This window comes from Saimiri boliviensis, chromosome 3, assembly GCF_048565385.1.
Source record: "Saimiri boliviensis isolate mSaiBol1 chromosome 3, mSaiBol1.pri, whole genome shotgun sequence".
NCBI classification, from domain to species: Eukaryota; Metazoa; Chordata; class Mammalia; order Primates; family Cebidae; genus Saimiri; species Saimiri boliviensis.
The window spans coordinates 5,156,485-5,173,424 of record NC_133451.1 but is presented as its reverse complement, the minus strand read 5'-3'; the positions used below and the strand labels follow the sequence as shown (position 1 = coordinate 5,173,424).

The window sequence follows — 16,940 nt, the reverse complement described above, 5'->3', positions numbered from 1 at the left end:
AATGAACGGGTGGATGTCCCTCAAAGGCGAGGCTTTCAGACGGTAACCCTGAGCAGCAGCCTTTGCCCTGTCATTGCTGGCTCTTCAGCACGGAGAGGACAAGCACTGCATAAATTCAAGGCAGAATTGGTGCCAGTGTAATTATTGGAACATCCAGAGAAGCGTCCAAGGGGGCAAGTGAGGCTTTCCACCCCCAGCCAGCTCCATGCAGGTGGACAGTCTGTGAGAGCACAGGGGAGAGCCTTGGACAAAGGGGCCAGGACAGGTGTAGCCTCCAGCTGAGAGCCTGGACTGAGGGAGGGGCAGCCGTCCGCCTCCTCCCTACCACTATCCCTTCGCCACATTATTTCATGCACAATGCTGTGCAGAGCCAGGAGCAACTGTGTGGTGAGATGTTGCTTTGGGAGTGGCAGAACCTGGGTTGTGGATCTTGCTCTGTTAGCTCTATGACCTTTAATCTATTTTCACCTGTCCGGTCCTTGGTTTCCTCATCTGTAAAATGGGCATAACCAAATCACTTAGGATCATTCGAGGTAAGTGACATAAGGCAACTAGAGCACCTAGGACATTCCCTGTACCTGAGCAGCTGCTACTAAATGGAGCTATTAAATGAGTTCAGGTGACACGCGATGTGCAGCACAGACTCAGGACCTGGCTCTGCTTCTAAGGACAGAAGCTTCCTCCCTCCCCTCCTGCTCAGTTAAAGACTTCATCCAGCAGGGCAGTGAAACAGGGGAGAGGAGTCGGGCAGGGAAGGGGTGTGGGTGGGTGGAGGGTGGAGTGGGAGAACCACAGCCCCAGCCTGAGCGTCCTGACCCAGGAGCCCACAGGGAAGCTGCAGTGTCTCCTTCATCTCTGTCCCAGGGCCACGGCAGGGCATGTACACGGTACGTTCATCCCACTGGGCTCTTAGAGGTATCTATGGAACTCGGCCACTTGGCCAAACTCCCAGATTTATATCGCGGCTTCTCTGAAGCTGGGAGCACCCCCAAGGGAGGCGGAGTCCCGTAAGAGATGGGGCATCTGGGGCGCGTGACATTAGAAGGCCTTGGTTGTGAGCAGGGCAGTGTGTGGGGTCTGAGGAGAGCATGCATTTTGGGGGCTGAGCAGACCTGAGCAGGAGCCTGAGACTGTCCTGGTCTGAGCCGTGTTGCCTTGGGCAAGTCACAGAGCCATCCTGATCCTAGTGGGGTCACCTGTGAATGCAGATGAAGACACCTGCCTCACAATGCGTGGTCCAGGCCCGTGTGTGAGGACAGCCTGGCGCAAACTGTCAAGTGCTGGGGTAGCAGGTGCATTCCTCTCGCTGGAGCCTTTGCTACCTCAGGAAAGGATCCAGGCAAGTCCCTAGAGGCAGCACTAGGCAAGGCGCGATGACAGAGAATCTTCCCAAGGGCACACTCCACCAGGTGATGGGGAGCAGGAGGCGGAGCCGCCGCTCAGGTGAGCCTGGCTCGACTCCCAGGGCAGCCTTTTCCACGGTGTGGCTCTGGGAGAGTCATTTTGCTTCTCTGAGCCACAGTTTCCCTATTGATGAAATTAGGATAGGGTGGGAGTCCCAGGCCTGCCTGCCTCCTGCGGTCATTTTAGATGATCAAAATAAAACACACAACAATGAAAAAACAATGCAAACGTATTGTATGAAGGAGAAAGTCTTGTACAAACACTACCGTGAGAGGAAGAAAGCCAACTCCCTCAGCCCACGCAAGGAAGACCCAGATACCCTAGCCCAGGAGCAGGTGGGCTCCCGAGGCGGTGGTGACCTGTAGACCCACAGAGCAAGGGTGGCTTCAGACCCAGGGAGGCCACATGGCCGCGTAGGGTGCGGGGAACTTCTGGGGGACAGGCACGGTGACTCCATTCCCGACCCCAGCCTCGGCTCTTCTTTTCCAGGGCTGTGTCTGGGGTGGACGCTGACCCTGACTTGGTCCATGTGGAAGCCCAGGACCTCAGTGGAGGTAAGCTGGGCAGTAGGCCTGGGCACCGAGTATTCCTGAGTCATCTTGTGCTCGACACAGCTCAGCGGTGCCTGTGTTCAGTCACTCGTCCCCAGTGGCTGGCCCTACACAGCTGGCCTCACCGCGTCTCAATGTGGCCTGATTTTAAATGTGCTTGTTTTCCAGCTGGGCATGAATCGAAGTCAAGGAGCTCCACTCCAGTGGAAAAGTCTATTAAGAGGGCAATTTGTTCTGGCCCCTGAGCATTGAGTGTTTTCCACTAACTCAGCCCCCAGCCCCAGCATGTGCTAAGTGTGGAGATGGTGGGGCTGGGGTGAGCCCAGGCCTGCCCACCCGGATCCAGCCGGCTTCCTGCTGTGTGACAGGAGGGTGCTCTGAGGAGGGCAGAGCAGCAGAGTCCCTGCAGACACATCTTTGTGCAGCATCACCCAAGCCAGGATGTGTCCCCATTAGAACAGAAATGCAGGCGTCAGCTCCCAGCCCTGCCGTCAGCCAACCTCAGGGCCCAGGGCCAGTCACCTCAGTCTCCTGGTCTGTGAGATGAATAGTGATATGAAATGTGTGAATGTAGGGTCGTCACAGCCAAGTTTTGGGGGGCAGGGTCAGTTGTTGGGTGTGCCCCCCCACCTCCATGTCCCCACCCCCTACCCCACCACCCTTGGGCAGGTAGGGCCGGCATTATTACCGTTCTGTGTTGATAACCAGGATAACAAAGCTCAGGGGCCGTCCAGGTTTGCCTGGGGTCACAAGGTCCCAGGTGGTGCCCCTCTCCCCACCCCTGCTGGGAATGCAGCTTCCTTTTGGAATTTCTTACCTTTGACCTCATGCACCCTGCCAGCCACCTGTGCTGGGCTCCCCCATCACAGCTCTGCACACTCCCCGAGGTCTGGAGCTCCTTGAGTACCAGTGGGGGCTACTGATCACCTGTGTCCCCAGTAAGTCTGCTGAATGAATAAGCACCTAGCCAGATGCCCAAGTTGCCCCTGGGGAGCCCACTGGGCAAAATACTGCAAAATAACATGGTGACAAATAGAAAAACTCTCAACCTGCGTCACACCACGCTGTCAGGGTCGGCTGTCTGCCCTTTCCAGAGCTTCAGCTGGCCCTGGCTCATGGGCACCTGCTGCCCACAGCCCTTCTCAACTCCATGGCCACTAATTTCATCTAGGTGGCTCCTGCATGGCCATGTAGGAGTGTTTATAACAGAAATTGGCAAGTGCTATCATCAGGGCTCCTATACCCGGCACACAACCCATCAGCCTAGAGGTCGCCTTGGTCTGTTGTGTTGGCTCTTGGCTCTAGGCCTAGAACACTGAGAGCCTGACTGCGGTGGGATGGATAAATGAGTGAGTGGTTGAGGGAATGAATTAATGAATAGGTGAGTGAGTGAGTGAATGAGTGAATAGATGAGTGAGTGAGGGAATGACAGCGAGTGAGTGAGTGAATGAGTGATTGATTGAATGAGTGAGTGGGCAAATGAGTGAATGAGCAAGTGAGTGAATGAGTGAGTGGGTGAGTGGGTGAGTGAGTGAGTGAATGAGTGAGTGAACAAGTGAGTGGGTGAGTGAGTGAGTGAATGAGTGAGTGAGTGGGTGAGTGAATGAGTGAGTGAATGAGTGAGTGGGCAAATGAGTGAATGAGCAAGTGAGTGAGTGAGTGGGTAAATGAGTGAATGAGCAAGTGAGTGAGTGAGTGAATGAGTGAGTGGGTGAGTGGGTGAGTGAATGAGTGAGTGAGTGAATGAGTGAGTGAATGAGTGAGTGGGTGAATGGGTGAGTGGGTGAGTGAATGAGTGAGTGGGCAAATGAGTGAATGAGCAAGTGAGTGAGTGAGTGGGTGAGTGGGTGAGTGAGTGAGTGAATGAGTGAGTGAACAAGTGAGTGGGTGAGTGAGTGAGTGAATGAGTGAGTGAGTGGGTGAGTGAATGAGTGAGTGAATGAGTGAGTGGGCAAATGAGTGAATGAGCAAGTGAGTGAGTGAGTGGGTGAGTGGGTGAGTGAGTGAGTGAATGAGTGAGTGAACAAGTGAGTGGGTGAGTGAGTGAGTGAATGAGTGAGTGAGTGGGTGAGTGAATGAGTGAGTGAATGAGTGAGTGGGCAAATGAGTGAATGAGCAAGTGAGTGAGTGAGTGGGTAAATGAGTGAATGAGCAAGTGAGTGAGTGAGTGAATGAGTGAGTGGGTGAGTGGGTGAGTGAATGAGTGAGTGAGTGAATGAGTGAGTGAATGAGTGAGTGGGTGAATGGGTGAGTGGGTGAGTGAATGAGTGAGTGGGCAAATGAGTGAATGAGCAAGTGAGTGAATGAGTGAGTGAATGAGTGAATGGGTGAGTGAGTGAGTGAGTGAGTGGGTGAGTGGGTGAGTGAATGAGTGAGTGGATGAGTGAATGAGTGAGTGGGTGAGAGAATGAGTGAGTGAGTGAGTAGGTGAATGAGTGAGTGAGTGAATGAGTAAGTGAATGAGTGAGTGAGTGAGTTAGTGAGTGAATGAGTGAGTGAGTAGGTGAATGAGTGAGTGAATAGTGAGTGAGTAGGTGAATGAGTGAGTGAATGAGTAAGTGAATGAGTGAGTGAATGAGTGAGTGAGTCATTGAGTGAATGAGTGAATGAGTGAGTGAGTGAGTAGGTGAATGAGTGAGTGAGTGAATAAGTGAATGAGTAAGTGAATGAGTGAGTGAGTGAGTGAGTGAATGAGTGAGAGAATGAGTGAGTGAGTAGGTGAATGAGTGAGTGAATGAGTGAGTGAGTAGGTGAATGAGTGAGTGAATGAGTAAGTGAATGAGTGAATGAGTGAGTGAGTGAGTTATTGAGTGAGTGAGTGAGTTATTGAGTGAATGAGTGAATGAGTGAGTGAGTGAGTAGGTGAATGAGTGAGTGAGTGAATGAGTGAGTGAGTGAGTGAATAAGTGAATGAGTAAGTGAATGAGTGAGTAGGTGAATGAGTGAGTGAGTGAATAAGTGAATGAGTGAGTGAATGAGTGAGTAGGTGAATGAGTGAGTGAATGAGTAGGTGAATGAGTGAGTGAGTGAGTGAGTGAGTAGGTGAGTTAGTGAGTGAATGAGCGAATGAGTGAGTAGGTGAATGAGTTAGTGAGTGAATGAGTGGGTGAGTGAGTGAATGAGTGAGTGAGTGAGAAACCTGGGGCTGAGTTTAGGGGTGGGCCTTTCTGCTTCCTAAACCCCTTCCCTTAACCATTCTCCACGCTGCTGGGTCACCCAGGGCCAGGGGCAGGAGGAGGAAGAGGAGGAGGCGGGGTGCCCTTCCTTCGGTCCCTGTGGGTGTGTCTTGCTCCTGGCTCACAAGCTGGAACGCAGGGCTTCCTGAGGCCTCCAGGCTCCAGCCCCTCCACGTAAATGTGTCCCAGGGAAACAGAAGGATTTAAAACAAAATTAGCAGCTACCTGACAAAGCATGCATTCAATATTGCTCAGCCATAAATATCTGGAAAAGGGTAGAAACGTTTGCTTAAAATTTGCAGGAAAGAACCCTTGAGCACCCCCCACCCCCACCCCCACTTAGGTGTGAGGGACTTCAGGAGGGTGCGGGCCATGCGTGTCTGGGCGCGGTGAGGTGCCCACCATCACCTATGCTGACCCCTCCTGCAGGGGATGGCAGGCCCCAAAGCAGCACGAGCACCTTCCCGAGGGTGGCAGGAGCTTGTGTCAGAGCGCGTGGCCCACAGTGAGTGAGGATGACACTCCCAGCCGCAGGTGTCATTGCAGTGGCCTTTGGAATTCAAGCCCACAGAGGCCCATCGCAGTGGTCCTGGAGAAGAACGGAGCCCGGCACATATGTCCCGGGCTGTCCCGGCCCCTGCTGCAGCCTGACTGCCTGGGCCCGCGCCTGTCTCCTGCAGATTTTCGGTACCTCACCTGCCCAATCCACAACTGCTCTGAGAAGACGCTGACGGCCCCGTTCGCAGGCCCCATTGACCAGGGCTCTCTGACCGTGCAGGACGATTACATCTTCTTTAAGGTGAGGCTGCTTTGGGGCTGCTGGAAATTGGCAAAAGGCGACGTGGTGGATGTGCCACTCGCGGCAAAAATGGAATCACTCAGAAAAGAGGCGATAAAATGGGTATTTCACTTTCAAGTGCTACTTCCCAGGTCACGGTGTCTGAGCGTGGCTGTGTCTGCAGGCATCCACGTAAGCCCCTGCAAACCCAGAACTGTGGCTGAGGGACACGGGCTCCACCTCCCTTCTGGCCACCATGAACCTCCCAGCCACTCGGGGTCCCCAGACCTAAAGCCACTTAGCCCCGCTTGGTTTTACCAGTGACTGGAACTGGCCAGCACTGCTTCTGGTCACAGCTCTTGGCCACCAGGCACCGGCTGTCCACGTCCCTGTGACCAGGACCCTGCCGCCTGTGCCCTCAGGTCACGAGAGGACCCAGCCTCGGCAGCCACTTGGTCCCAGCTAATTCAGAAACTCTAGCACACCGGCGTTCCATCCAGCTTTTCATCACCTTCATGGATGGGGAGCCCAGCCCTCCCAAAACAGCCTAGCCCTCTGCTGAGTGGCCCCAGTCACTGGCCTGAGACAGGGTCTGCTTCGTCGGACTCCCATCCACTGGGTTCTGTTCTGCCCTCTGGGACCCCTGACACAAGTCCAAAGTTTCCCCTGAGAAAACCCCTTGAGGGCACCTGCTGGGTGCCCTCTCCCCAGAAGGCCCTTGGTGCTCCCCAGCCTGCTCCTTGCCCTGTCTCAGCCACACTTGGTCACCCCAGCTCCTGACTCTACACTCAATGTATGCCAAGGGCCACCACGGAGTTAGGGGCTGGAGCAGGCAGTGGGCGTCCCAGCCCCTGCATTCCAGCAGGCCAGGCAAGAGGCTGCTGCCACCACCGGCCCTGACCTCCAGCCCTGCCCAGTCTCCACTGCCCTCTGCTGAGCCCCAGCCCCTGACTTTTGATGCCCAGTCCATGCATTTGCTTGCACTGTTCCCTGTACTGGGCCTTGCTTCTCTGCTGGCTGATTCCTTCTCCTTCTTAAAGACTCACTCATGTACCTCCTCCTCCAGGAAGTCTTCTCAGACTTCTGCCTCCAGTTCAGGCTCATTGGTGCCTCCTCTGAGGACCTTCAGCCTTGTGCCTTCCTCCTTCACAGCCCTGGCCCCAGTTTGTCATTCTGTGCCATTTACTCCTTTTGTCCCTACGCCTGTCTCAGGCAAGCCAAGTCTGGGCTCTAGGTCTGAACCCAGCCCCGAATTTCCTAGCTCCTAGCATTGCATTTCTGCAGATGTCCACTAAGTACTGGAATGAAGACAAGGTCAGCTCTCTGGGCAACCATCTCCCATGGTGAGTGGTTTCTAAACATTAGCCGGGCTGGCCTGTCAAAGCTCTGAGGCCTAAGACCCTTGGAGCTCCCCTACGGCTGAGCAAGCTGGGTCATCACTCAGTGCAGCAAGGGGCAACACACAACCTGGGCATCTCAGAGGGGTTAGAAGGGCCTGATTGCTGGGCGTGGGCCGCAGGAGGTGATCTGAGGGGCCCTGGAGGAAGTCAGGAGTGACTCTGGATTGGGGGATGTGGGTCATACCAGGATTCGGTGTCTCAGTGAATCTTCTCTAGAGGGAGGGGTGACTCGGGGGAGGCGGGAGACTGGGGGGGGGCGGGAGACTCGGGGGACGGGGGAGACTCGGGGGACGCTGGAGCTGGAGAGTGAAGCAGCAGCCCTCGCTTATTTCAGCCAAGGTGGGGTGTCTGTGCATCCTGGGGATTTGAACAACATTCACATCTGCTCTGCGTTCAGACCCAGTTGCGAGGTGGTCTCATTCCGCACAAGGTCACAGAGAGCTTGTCTGGTGCTGGCGCTCGGCCATTGTTTGTGAGGGGCCACCGGCTCCATCCAGTTTCTGTCCTGGTTTCCATCTTTCTCAATAACTGCAGAGGAAAGCTCTCCCTACCCCAGCCCAGGCCTCCCCTGCCCTCTCCCTTCCTCCCCCCTTCCACCCGGTCAAAGCTCTGAAGCCTAAGACCCTTGGAGTCTTAGAGACTCGGGTGGCGGGGGGGCGGGTGACTCAGAGGATCTGGGAGCCTGTGCTGGGACAGGAGAAACCTCAGCTCTTCCAGCCCCACCTCGCCACCAAGGTAGCGGGGCTGGTGGCTCAGGAGGCTGTGCCTCCTGTTCTGTGGCAGCAAGGATCCGTGGCCTCTGTGATCAGACACCTGAGAACAGTCCTGCCCCTATGTGCCTTTCCGTCTCTGGGACAGATGCCCATGGCCACAGCTCATGGGGATGATGGTTATGGGATCGAATGAGCTGCCCCGGGAAAAGCACCTGGGGTGCTGCCAGCTTTGTTTGTCATGCCTCGAAGTTCGGTGGTGATCTTTCCTGACAGGCTCATCTTTGGGCTGTCTTCCTTCTCCGTCAGAACTGTCTCCACCTTGTTCCGTAAGTTGGATGCAGAGAAACAAGGTGCTGAGGGTACAGGGGGAAAGAGGTTAGTTAGTTCTGACTGAAGGAAGCAGAGCACAACTGCCCTCCCAGAGGAGGGATGCTAATGTGGGGCTTTGAAGGATGAATAGGAGTCTGCTCATTTCAAGCACAACAGGTATAAGCAAATTAAAGGACATTTTCACCTGCCGAATATAATATGTAGTTTTTCATTCATTAGAATCTGGCTGCAGAGGGCATCAAGCCTCTGAAAAATGTGTTTCTTCCCCTGGTTAGGCAACATCAGCAAACCGGACGAAATACTATGTTTCTTATCGTCGCAACGAATTTGTCCTGATGAAGCTGCCGAAGTACGCGTTGCCGAAGGTAAGGTGCTCCCCACGCTGCCGGCCGCCTGGCCCTGAGGCCGGACCCTAAGCCCGTCCCGACTCGTGGGGCAAAGGACTCACGCACAGGTGCCTGGTGGTCCCAGGTCAGGATGGACGGGAACAGAGTGGCCACGCTTCCTCCAGCCCCTCGCCCCTCACACCCGCCATTCCAGCCCGCCCAGCCCTTCCAGCCTCACCCTAGGCCTCTTCCTTCTTCCTGGTTCATCTTTGCCCAGAACTCTTGCACATGGGGTATTTCATGAGAAACATCACTTGCTAACGGCCCCCAGGTGGGCCCGGGCCTCTGTTTTCTGGTCCTGTCCCGCCCTTCTCCTTGCTGGTGCTCAGAGTGCAGGGACCGCTCCCTCCAGTGTGCCTCTCCTGCTCTCCTCTGGCGTTGCTGGGGTGCAGATGACCTCTGCCGTACTCACCTCTGCATGCCAGCCGCCCGGTGTGCCGCCTGCATATAGTAGATGCTCCGTGAATGCTTTTGCCTTTCCCTTGCCTCGGCAGTCAAAGGCGGCGAGCCAGGGGAGCTGGGGACTGCTCCTGGCTCAAGGCCTCTCTCCACCCTGTTAATACGTTATTCTCACTTAACAGAGGAGGTGATGGAAGTTCAGAGAGCCAGTAACCTGTCTGAGGTCACACAGCTAGCTAGAAACAAAGATCTGAAACCGAGGTGCGGGCGAGTCCACCCAGCCTCATGCCACACCTCCCTCCTGAGGACCCCGGGATGAGGCCTTCTAAAGATCTCTGTCCCACACGCGTCATTGGGAACCAGAGGAGTCTTCCCTTCCTCCACACCTACTTGCTGAGCACCAGATAGAAGCCAGAACCCGGGCTAGGAGGCCGGGCCGCAGCTGGGTCAGAAGCTCCAGGTTCCTGCTCTGGTGGGCTTTGTGCTCGGAAGGGAGCAAGAAGCAGAGACAGAGAGTGATGGAGGCGTGTGTGTGAGTGTGTCTGTGCGCGTGTGGATGTGTGTGCTCGTGTGCTTGTGTGTGTGGCTGATTTAGGCCAGGCAGCTATGGGGGCCCCTCTGGAGCTGGGAGTGGGAGGGACTCTTTATCCGAAGCCCCGGGGCAGCTCTGAGAAGAGCAGGGGAGCAAGTGGCTCGGGTGGGGCCGAGAGCGCGCGTGGGGTGGGAGGGGCCCGCGGCTCCGGCCCTCCACGCCCAGGCCGTGGCTTGCTGTAAAGTGCTTGGGCACAGGAGCTCCTACGTGAGGCACCCTCAGACCCTTTCTGAGCCAGAAATGGGAAAAGTCTAGGAGGCCTTTTAAAAGCTTCTCTTGAAAAACAAGGAAAAATAGGCCGGGCGCGGTGGCTCAAGCCTGTAATCCCAGCACTTTGGGAGGCCGAGGCGGGTGGATCACAAGGTCGAGAGATCGAGACCAACCTGGTCAACATGGTGAAACCCCGTCTCTACTAAAAATACAAAAAATTCGCTGGGCATGGTGGCGCGTGCCTTTAGTCCCAGCTACTCAGGAGGCTGAGGCAGGAGAATTGCCTGAACCCAGGAGGCGGAGGTTGCGGTGAGCCGAGATCGCGCCATTGCACTCCAGCCTGGGTAACAAGAGCGAAACTCCGTCTCAAAAAAAAAAAAAAAAAAACAAGGAAAAATAAAAAAAGGAAAAGACAGAAAAGAGAAGAAGGAAGGAGCTTAATAGACTGAACTCAGACTTGGCTGAGTATGTAAATTAAAAGCTAATGGTTTCATTTTAGGCAAAGGCAGTGGGTGTCCCTGGAGGGTGAGGGACCTTTTCAGCATCTGGAAAGTCTTCCCTAAACCTTCGGGGGCTACAGCATTAGAAGTTTCTGTGTCCTGGGCTCTTTGTCCTGGTGTCGGGGAGAGGAAAGTGTACAGCCCAGAATTAGGCCCATATAGGGACCCTCTCTGCTCCCCTCTGGCATTGGGGAGTCAAAGGAGCCTATGGCTATAAGTCATGGCCTCTGTGACCTCGAGCGATGGCCCCCGGCCCTCAGCTCCCTGGACCTGCAGATGAGATGTCAGTGAGATCTGCAGGAAGCACCAGGCCGTGTCTCCTGCTGCTGACCCTTGGCAGCGGGCATTACACACGGGTCGTCTTCTTCCCCCTATTCCCACGGAAACTGGAGGTCATTGAAAAGAATCAAGAGGCTCTCACAGCAGTGACAGACACACATCCGGCCTCTTGTTATTCAGTTTCAAGGGAGGACCAAGGACCCATCCAGGGCAGGTGGCATGTGCTGCGACTGTCAGTGTCCTACCTGCAGGGACCGTGCACAGGACCCAGTAACCAGGAGCTGGAGATATGGTCACTTCATCATCAAGAAGTGGGCAGACTGGGCTGCTGTCAGGAGAACGAGGCTCCCCAGCCCCACAGGGTCTTCCAGACCACGTCTCCTGTTGCTGAGACCTTTGCCCAGCCAGCCAGCCTCTTCCTCTCCACCCCGGTCAGGACAGCAGCTCGCCCAGTGTTCCCCATCAACGTACTGTCGCAGGGGCCAACTGAATTTCCCCCCCAGATGCTGTGGTTTTATGGTGAATTTGTGACTCGCCTGTTTCCTCTTCCCACAGAGTCAACCCCCTCCTGTGTTTCTTTTTATATTTTTAATTGTTTAATTAACATTTTGAAAATAATCGACATTGGAGCAGGGAGGCTCACCCACAAACTTTTCACCCGGTTCATCTGGTCCATCCAGTATTTCCCCTGACTTCTTGGTCTCCCTGCTTTCCTTAGCCGTCGGCCAGAAGGCTTTTACGTAGCTGGATTACAAGCAGTCGTGGGTCTCGAGTCTGCTTTCACAGGACACTGTAGCATGAGACCGTTTCTTGAACGATACGTGATATTTACTTTAAATGACTGGAAGCTTTCTGTTGAGGAGGCTGTACCTTGTTGAGCTAAGCCAGACTCTCGTTGCTTGGACATTGGGGTTATAAACAGTGCTGCAACAAATCTGTGTGTGCCTGCAGGTACTTCTTTTTAATTTTCTCAAGGTGAAGTCTAAGAAAAGCTTCAGAACAAAAGACATAAATATTTGTGTAGCTTAGTTGGTTCCTAAAAGAGTGCCACCCTGTCACCAGCGAAGTTGGAATGGATCAGCTTCAGCATAGCTTTGCCATTTTTTTTCTATTTTTCCTCTACGTGAAAGGGTATAAATGCTACCGACCTGCTGCTTTAATTTAACCTGTCTGTGAAAACTATGCAGGGTGGGCCGTTTTTATATTTGTCAATATCCTTTGCTTCTTATTTGTCGTCATGCTGTTTTTAAAACGTAGCTTCCCTGACACAGGTGAATGATAGGCCAAAGCTATAAACAGACAAAAGAAAAGAAAAATCCAAATAACTATCAATTATTTGAAAGCATTCAGAAGAATGAGTAAATGCAAATTTAAAGTGAAATATTCCTGTATTTGCCATAAATGTATTTAAAGTTAAATAAAATTTCTAAACCATATGAATAAAGAAGGAGGTGACATCAGGTTAGGTGGCAGAACAGAAGCCCCGGGAATCCATCTCCCCACCTAGACAGCAACCGCACTGGCAGGACCCATCTGGTGTAACTGCTTTGGAATTCCCAAGTCTATTTGAGAGCTTGCAGTCTCCAGGACAAGGCATGGATGGTATGTCAAAGTCAGTTTGGATAATGTCAGCTCTTAGCCTGGTAGAGGCTTCCCGCACCCCAGCACCATGACAGGGAAATGTGCATGTGTCCCTAGAGCAGCGTGCACAGAGCTTGAAGGAGCTGCAGGAGCCCAGGGGTGCCTTATGGACCTCGTCTTCCAAATACTGAGGATCTGTGCTCTGATTACTGACTGCTTCTGATGACAGACGTGCAGACGCCCAGACAGGCAGCCACTGTTGCAAACACCATGAGTTGAAATGGCTTCCAGGAGATTGAAAGAGTCACAGCCTGTTTTTCCTGTCTTTTATTTTTCTCTCTTTTCCCTTTTGGAAGCCAGACATTCAAAAGCAACTGTAAATATGGGAGAATTTAGAAAATCACCGTGCATGCCCAGGGACAAGCAGAGGCTCAGAAAAGGCCCAGGAAGACATTAAGCTGACAAGTAAGGCTGATCCTTGGTAAAGAGATAGCCTACAACCATCAAAAATAAGAACAAAACATGGCAAGCGCTATGGAAAGGGGGCAAGCTAATTTCCGGAGTTACTATATTATTAATATTCAATATAATCGGACATTAGGCTCAACTGTCCAGCTTTTGACATAAAGTAGTTACGAGGCATGCAAAGAAACAGGCAAGTATGATGCATTCAAAGGAACAAAAATAAATGAACAGAAACCTTCCCTGAGAAAGACCAGAAGGCAGATCTACTAGACAAAGACTTTAATATGACTGTCTTAAAGAGGCTCAAAGAACTAAAGAGAAAAATAGAGAAAAGCAAGAAAATGATGGATGGGCAAAACGGAAACAGCAATAAAGAGATAGAAACAAAAAAAGGAACCAAAAGAAATTCTGGAGCTAAAAAGAATAAAAAGAAAAATTTACTAAAGGGATTTGAAAGCAGATTTGAAAGGCAGAAGAAGGAATCTGGAAACTTAAAGGCAAGACGATTAAAATGATCAAGGCTGAGCAACAGAAAGAATAAAGATTGAAAGTGAAACATAGTCTATGGGAGCTTTTGGACATGATCAAGCGGACCAACATATGATTGTGGGAGTCCCAGAAGGAACACAAGAGAGATAAAGGCAGAGAGACTATGTTTGAAGAAATCATGGCCCCAAACTCCCCCATTGATTTATATTGATGAAAGACATGAATATCAAAAAGTTCAACAAACTCTAAGAAAGGTAAACACAAAGAGACCCACACCAAGACACACAACCGAATTGTCAAAAGACAGAAACTTTTTTGTGTGTGTGTGGAGACGGAGTCTCGCTCTGTCACCCAGGCCGGGGTTCAGTGTTGCAATCTCAGCTCATTGCAACCTCCACCTCCTGGGTTCAAGTGATTCTCCTGCCTCAACCTCCCAAGTAGTTGGGATTGCAGGTGCCTGCCACCACACCCAGCTGATTTTTTTATTTTTAAAAGAGACAGTGTTTCACCGTGTTGGCTAGGCTGGTCTAGAACTCCTGACCTCAAGTGATTCACCTGCCTCAGCCTCCCAAAGTGCTGGGATTGCAGGCGTGATCCACCATGCCTGGCCAAAAGTCAGAAACTCTTAAGAGAGAATCTCGAAAGCAGCAAGAGAGAAATGACTTGTTACGTACAAGCAATAATCTATATGATTATCAGCAGATGTCTCATCAGGAACCCTGGAGTTCAGCAGGCAGTGAGCTGATATATTCAAAGGGCTGAAAGAATTTGATGAAGGTGTTGGTTCATTAGAGTGTTTCATGAATTTTATATAAACATCTATGGAGAAATTTCTCCTATCAGGCCTATTAAAAATGTTTTTAAACTTTTCCAAAATAACTTATTTAAAATGCATTCATGACAATGAAGGGAAGAATGCATCTATTTGCCATTATCAGACAACATAATAAACAACACAATGTGTATGTGTAGACGCCTTTCTACCTGCCTGCTTCTCCTGTCCTCCCTTGCCTGACAGTCTCACTTCCTCATTCCTCAAGGGGGTGTTGTTGAAAGTCCTGGATTCCCGTCGTATCCATCTGCCCCTTCGTCTTAGTTCAGCAGACCCCAGACTTCGGCTAGTACCTTGCTTCCCAGCTAAAAGACTGAATTTCCCAGCTTCCTTTGCAACTAGGTGTGGTCATGCTTCTAAAGTCTAGCCAGTGGGATGCTAGCAGAATTGTCCTGTGAGGCTTTTCAGAGCCAGACTTTCTTTCCCGCCTCCCTTCCACCACCCTGCTGCCTGGCACATTCACACGATGGCTGGAGCTCTAGCATTCATCTCACGCCATGAGGACAAAGACTGCATCACAGCACAGGAAGTGATGACTCAGAAGGAGCCTCTGTCCCTGGTGACTTTGTAGAGCCTCGATACCAGACTGACTGTTCTGGATTCGTTTACACATGAGAGACTTGTTTAAGTCCATTATTTTTTTTTTCCTGTTTCTGTTACTTAAAAGCAAACCTAATTCTACCTCATAACAAATACTGGCAACCTTGGGGTTTCCTTCTGCATTTTTCTCCAGGTTCTACACATACGTACAATCATGTATACTATACGTATATTTCGACGTGTCTCACATCATTCGTTTAAAAATCTGAAAATGTCTCTGCTATCTTTTCTCAAAAAAAGAAGAAAGTAAATGCAATGTGAAGCAAAAATTACCTGTTATTTATAAACCTCTACCCGGCATTTTTTTTTTTTTAGAATAAAGAAGAGGAAGAAAGAGAAAGAGGAAGAGGGAGAGAGGATGGGGCTTTGCTTTATTGCCCAGGCTAGGATGCAGTCTAAATATGGGTATGCCTATAATTGTCCTTAATAATGGAGACATGAAAGAAAATGAGGGAAGAGAATAACAAACAAGGAGCCAACCAAGATTTCATTTAAACTTCTAAATTGATATGATGTGGTACTGATGAGAGTGTATATTTTGTATATTTAAAGTGGAGAGTTCTATAAATGTTAATTACATTTACTTGTTCCAGATCTGAGTTCAAGACCTGAATATCGTTGTTAATTTTCTGTCTCATTGATCTGTCTAATATTAATGTTGAAGTCTCCCACTATTATTATGTGGGAGTCTAAGTCTCTTTATAAGTCCTGTATGTCTAGGTATTCCTGTATTGGGTGCGTATATATTTAGGATCTTTAGCTCTTCTTGTTGTTGCATTGATCCTTTTATCATTATGTAATGTCCTTCTTTGCTTCTTTTGATCTTTGTTGCTTAATTGTAACTTCTGTTTTTTATTTATTTATTTTAGCTCTCTGTTTGGTTGGTAAATCTTTCTCCATCCCTTGTTTAGAGTCTTTGTGTATCCTTGAATGTGAGATGGATCTGGATGCAGCATACTGATGGGTTTTAGTTTTTTATTCAAATTGCCTGTCTTTGGATTGGGGGATTTAGTCAATTTAAATTTGGAATTAATAATAATATATGTGAGTTTAATACTGTCATTAGCTGGCTATTTTGTCCATTAGTTGATGTAAATTCTTCATTATATTGATGCTCTTTTTGATAATTTTTTTAGAAAGGCTGATACTGTTTGTTCCTTTCATATGTGTAGTGGTTCTTTCAGAAGCTCTTGCAAAGCAGGCCTGGTGGTGATGAAATCTCTGAGTGCTTGCTTATTCACAAAAAACTTTATTTTTCCTTCGCATGTGAAGCTTAGCTTGGCTGGATGTGAAATTCTGGGTTGAAAGTTCTTTTCTTTAAGGATGTTGAATATTGGCCCCCACTCTCTTCTGGCTTGTAGGGTTTCTGCTGGGAGATCTGCTGTAAGTCTGATAGGCTTCCCTTTGTGGGTAACCTGACCTTTCTCTCTGGCTGCCCTTAGTATTTTCTCCTTCATTTCAACCCTGGTGAATCTGACGATTATGTGCCTTGGAGTTGCTCTACTTGAGGAATATCTCTGTGGTGTTCTCTGTATTACCTGGAGTTGAATATTATCCTGCCTTACTAGGCTGGGAAAATTTTCCTGAATAATGTCCTGAAGCGTATTTTCCAGCTTGGATTCATTCTCTTCGTCACATTCAGGTACACCTATCAAGCGTAGATTAGGTCTTTTCACATAGTCCCATATTTCTTGGAGACTTTGCTCGTTCCTTTTTATCCTTTTTTCTCTCGTCTTGTCTTCTTGTTTTATTTCATTGAGTTGATCTTCGACCTCTGATATCCTTTCTTCTGCTTGATCAATTCGGCTGTTAAAACTTGTTCATACTTCACGTAGTTCTCGTATTGTGTTTTTCAGCTCCATCAATTCACTTATTTTCCTCTCTAAATTTTGTATTCTTGTTGACATTTCGTCAAACCTTTTTTCAAAGTTCTTAGTTTCTTTAGATTGTGCTATAACAAGTTCTTTTAATTCACAGAAGTTTCTTATTATCCACGTTTTGAAGCCTGCTTCTGTAATTGGAACCCACTCGTTCTCCATCAAGCCTTGTTTCGTTGCTGATGAGGAACTGGGATCCCCTGCTGAGGAAGAGGCGTTCTGATCTTGGGTATTCTCAGCCTTTTTTGACCGTTTTCTTCCCTTCGTTGTAGATTCATCCATCTGTAGTCTTTATAATCACCGTCTTTGTAATTGTACCCGGCATTTTTTAAAGACCATTCTCAATATTGGCATACATAAAACGAAATCAGTGCCCTC

General features: G+C 50.2%; 1 protein-coding gene across 7 annotated transcripts in view; it reads left to right on the top strand.

Annotated features, from left to right (window-relative positions):
• Positions 1-16,940, top strand: part of SORCS2 (sortilin related VPS10 domain containing receptor 2) — a 556,267-nt gene that overhangs the window by 470,938 nt on the left and 68,389 nt on the right. For all 7 annotated transcript variants that reach the window (XM_074395857.1, XM_074395856.1, XM_074395854.1 and 4 more), the window contains exons 6-8: positions 1,894-1,958; positions 5,812-5,930; positions 8,628-8,717. In XM_074395857.1, coding sequence (XP_074251958.1) covers positions 1,894-1,958; positions 5,812-5,930; positions 8,628-8,717 — 274 coding nt within the window. The remainder of the gene's footprint in view (positions 1-1,893; positions 1,959-5,811; positions 5,931-8,627; positions 8,718-16,940) is intronic.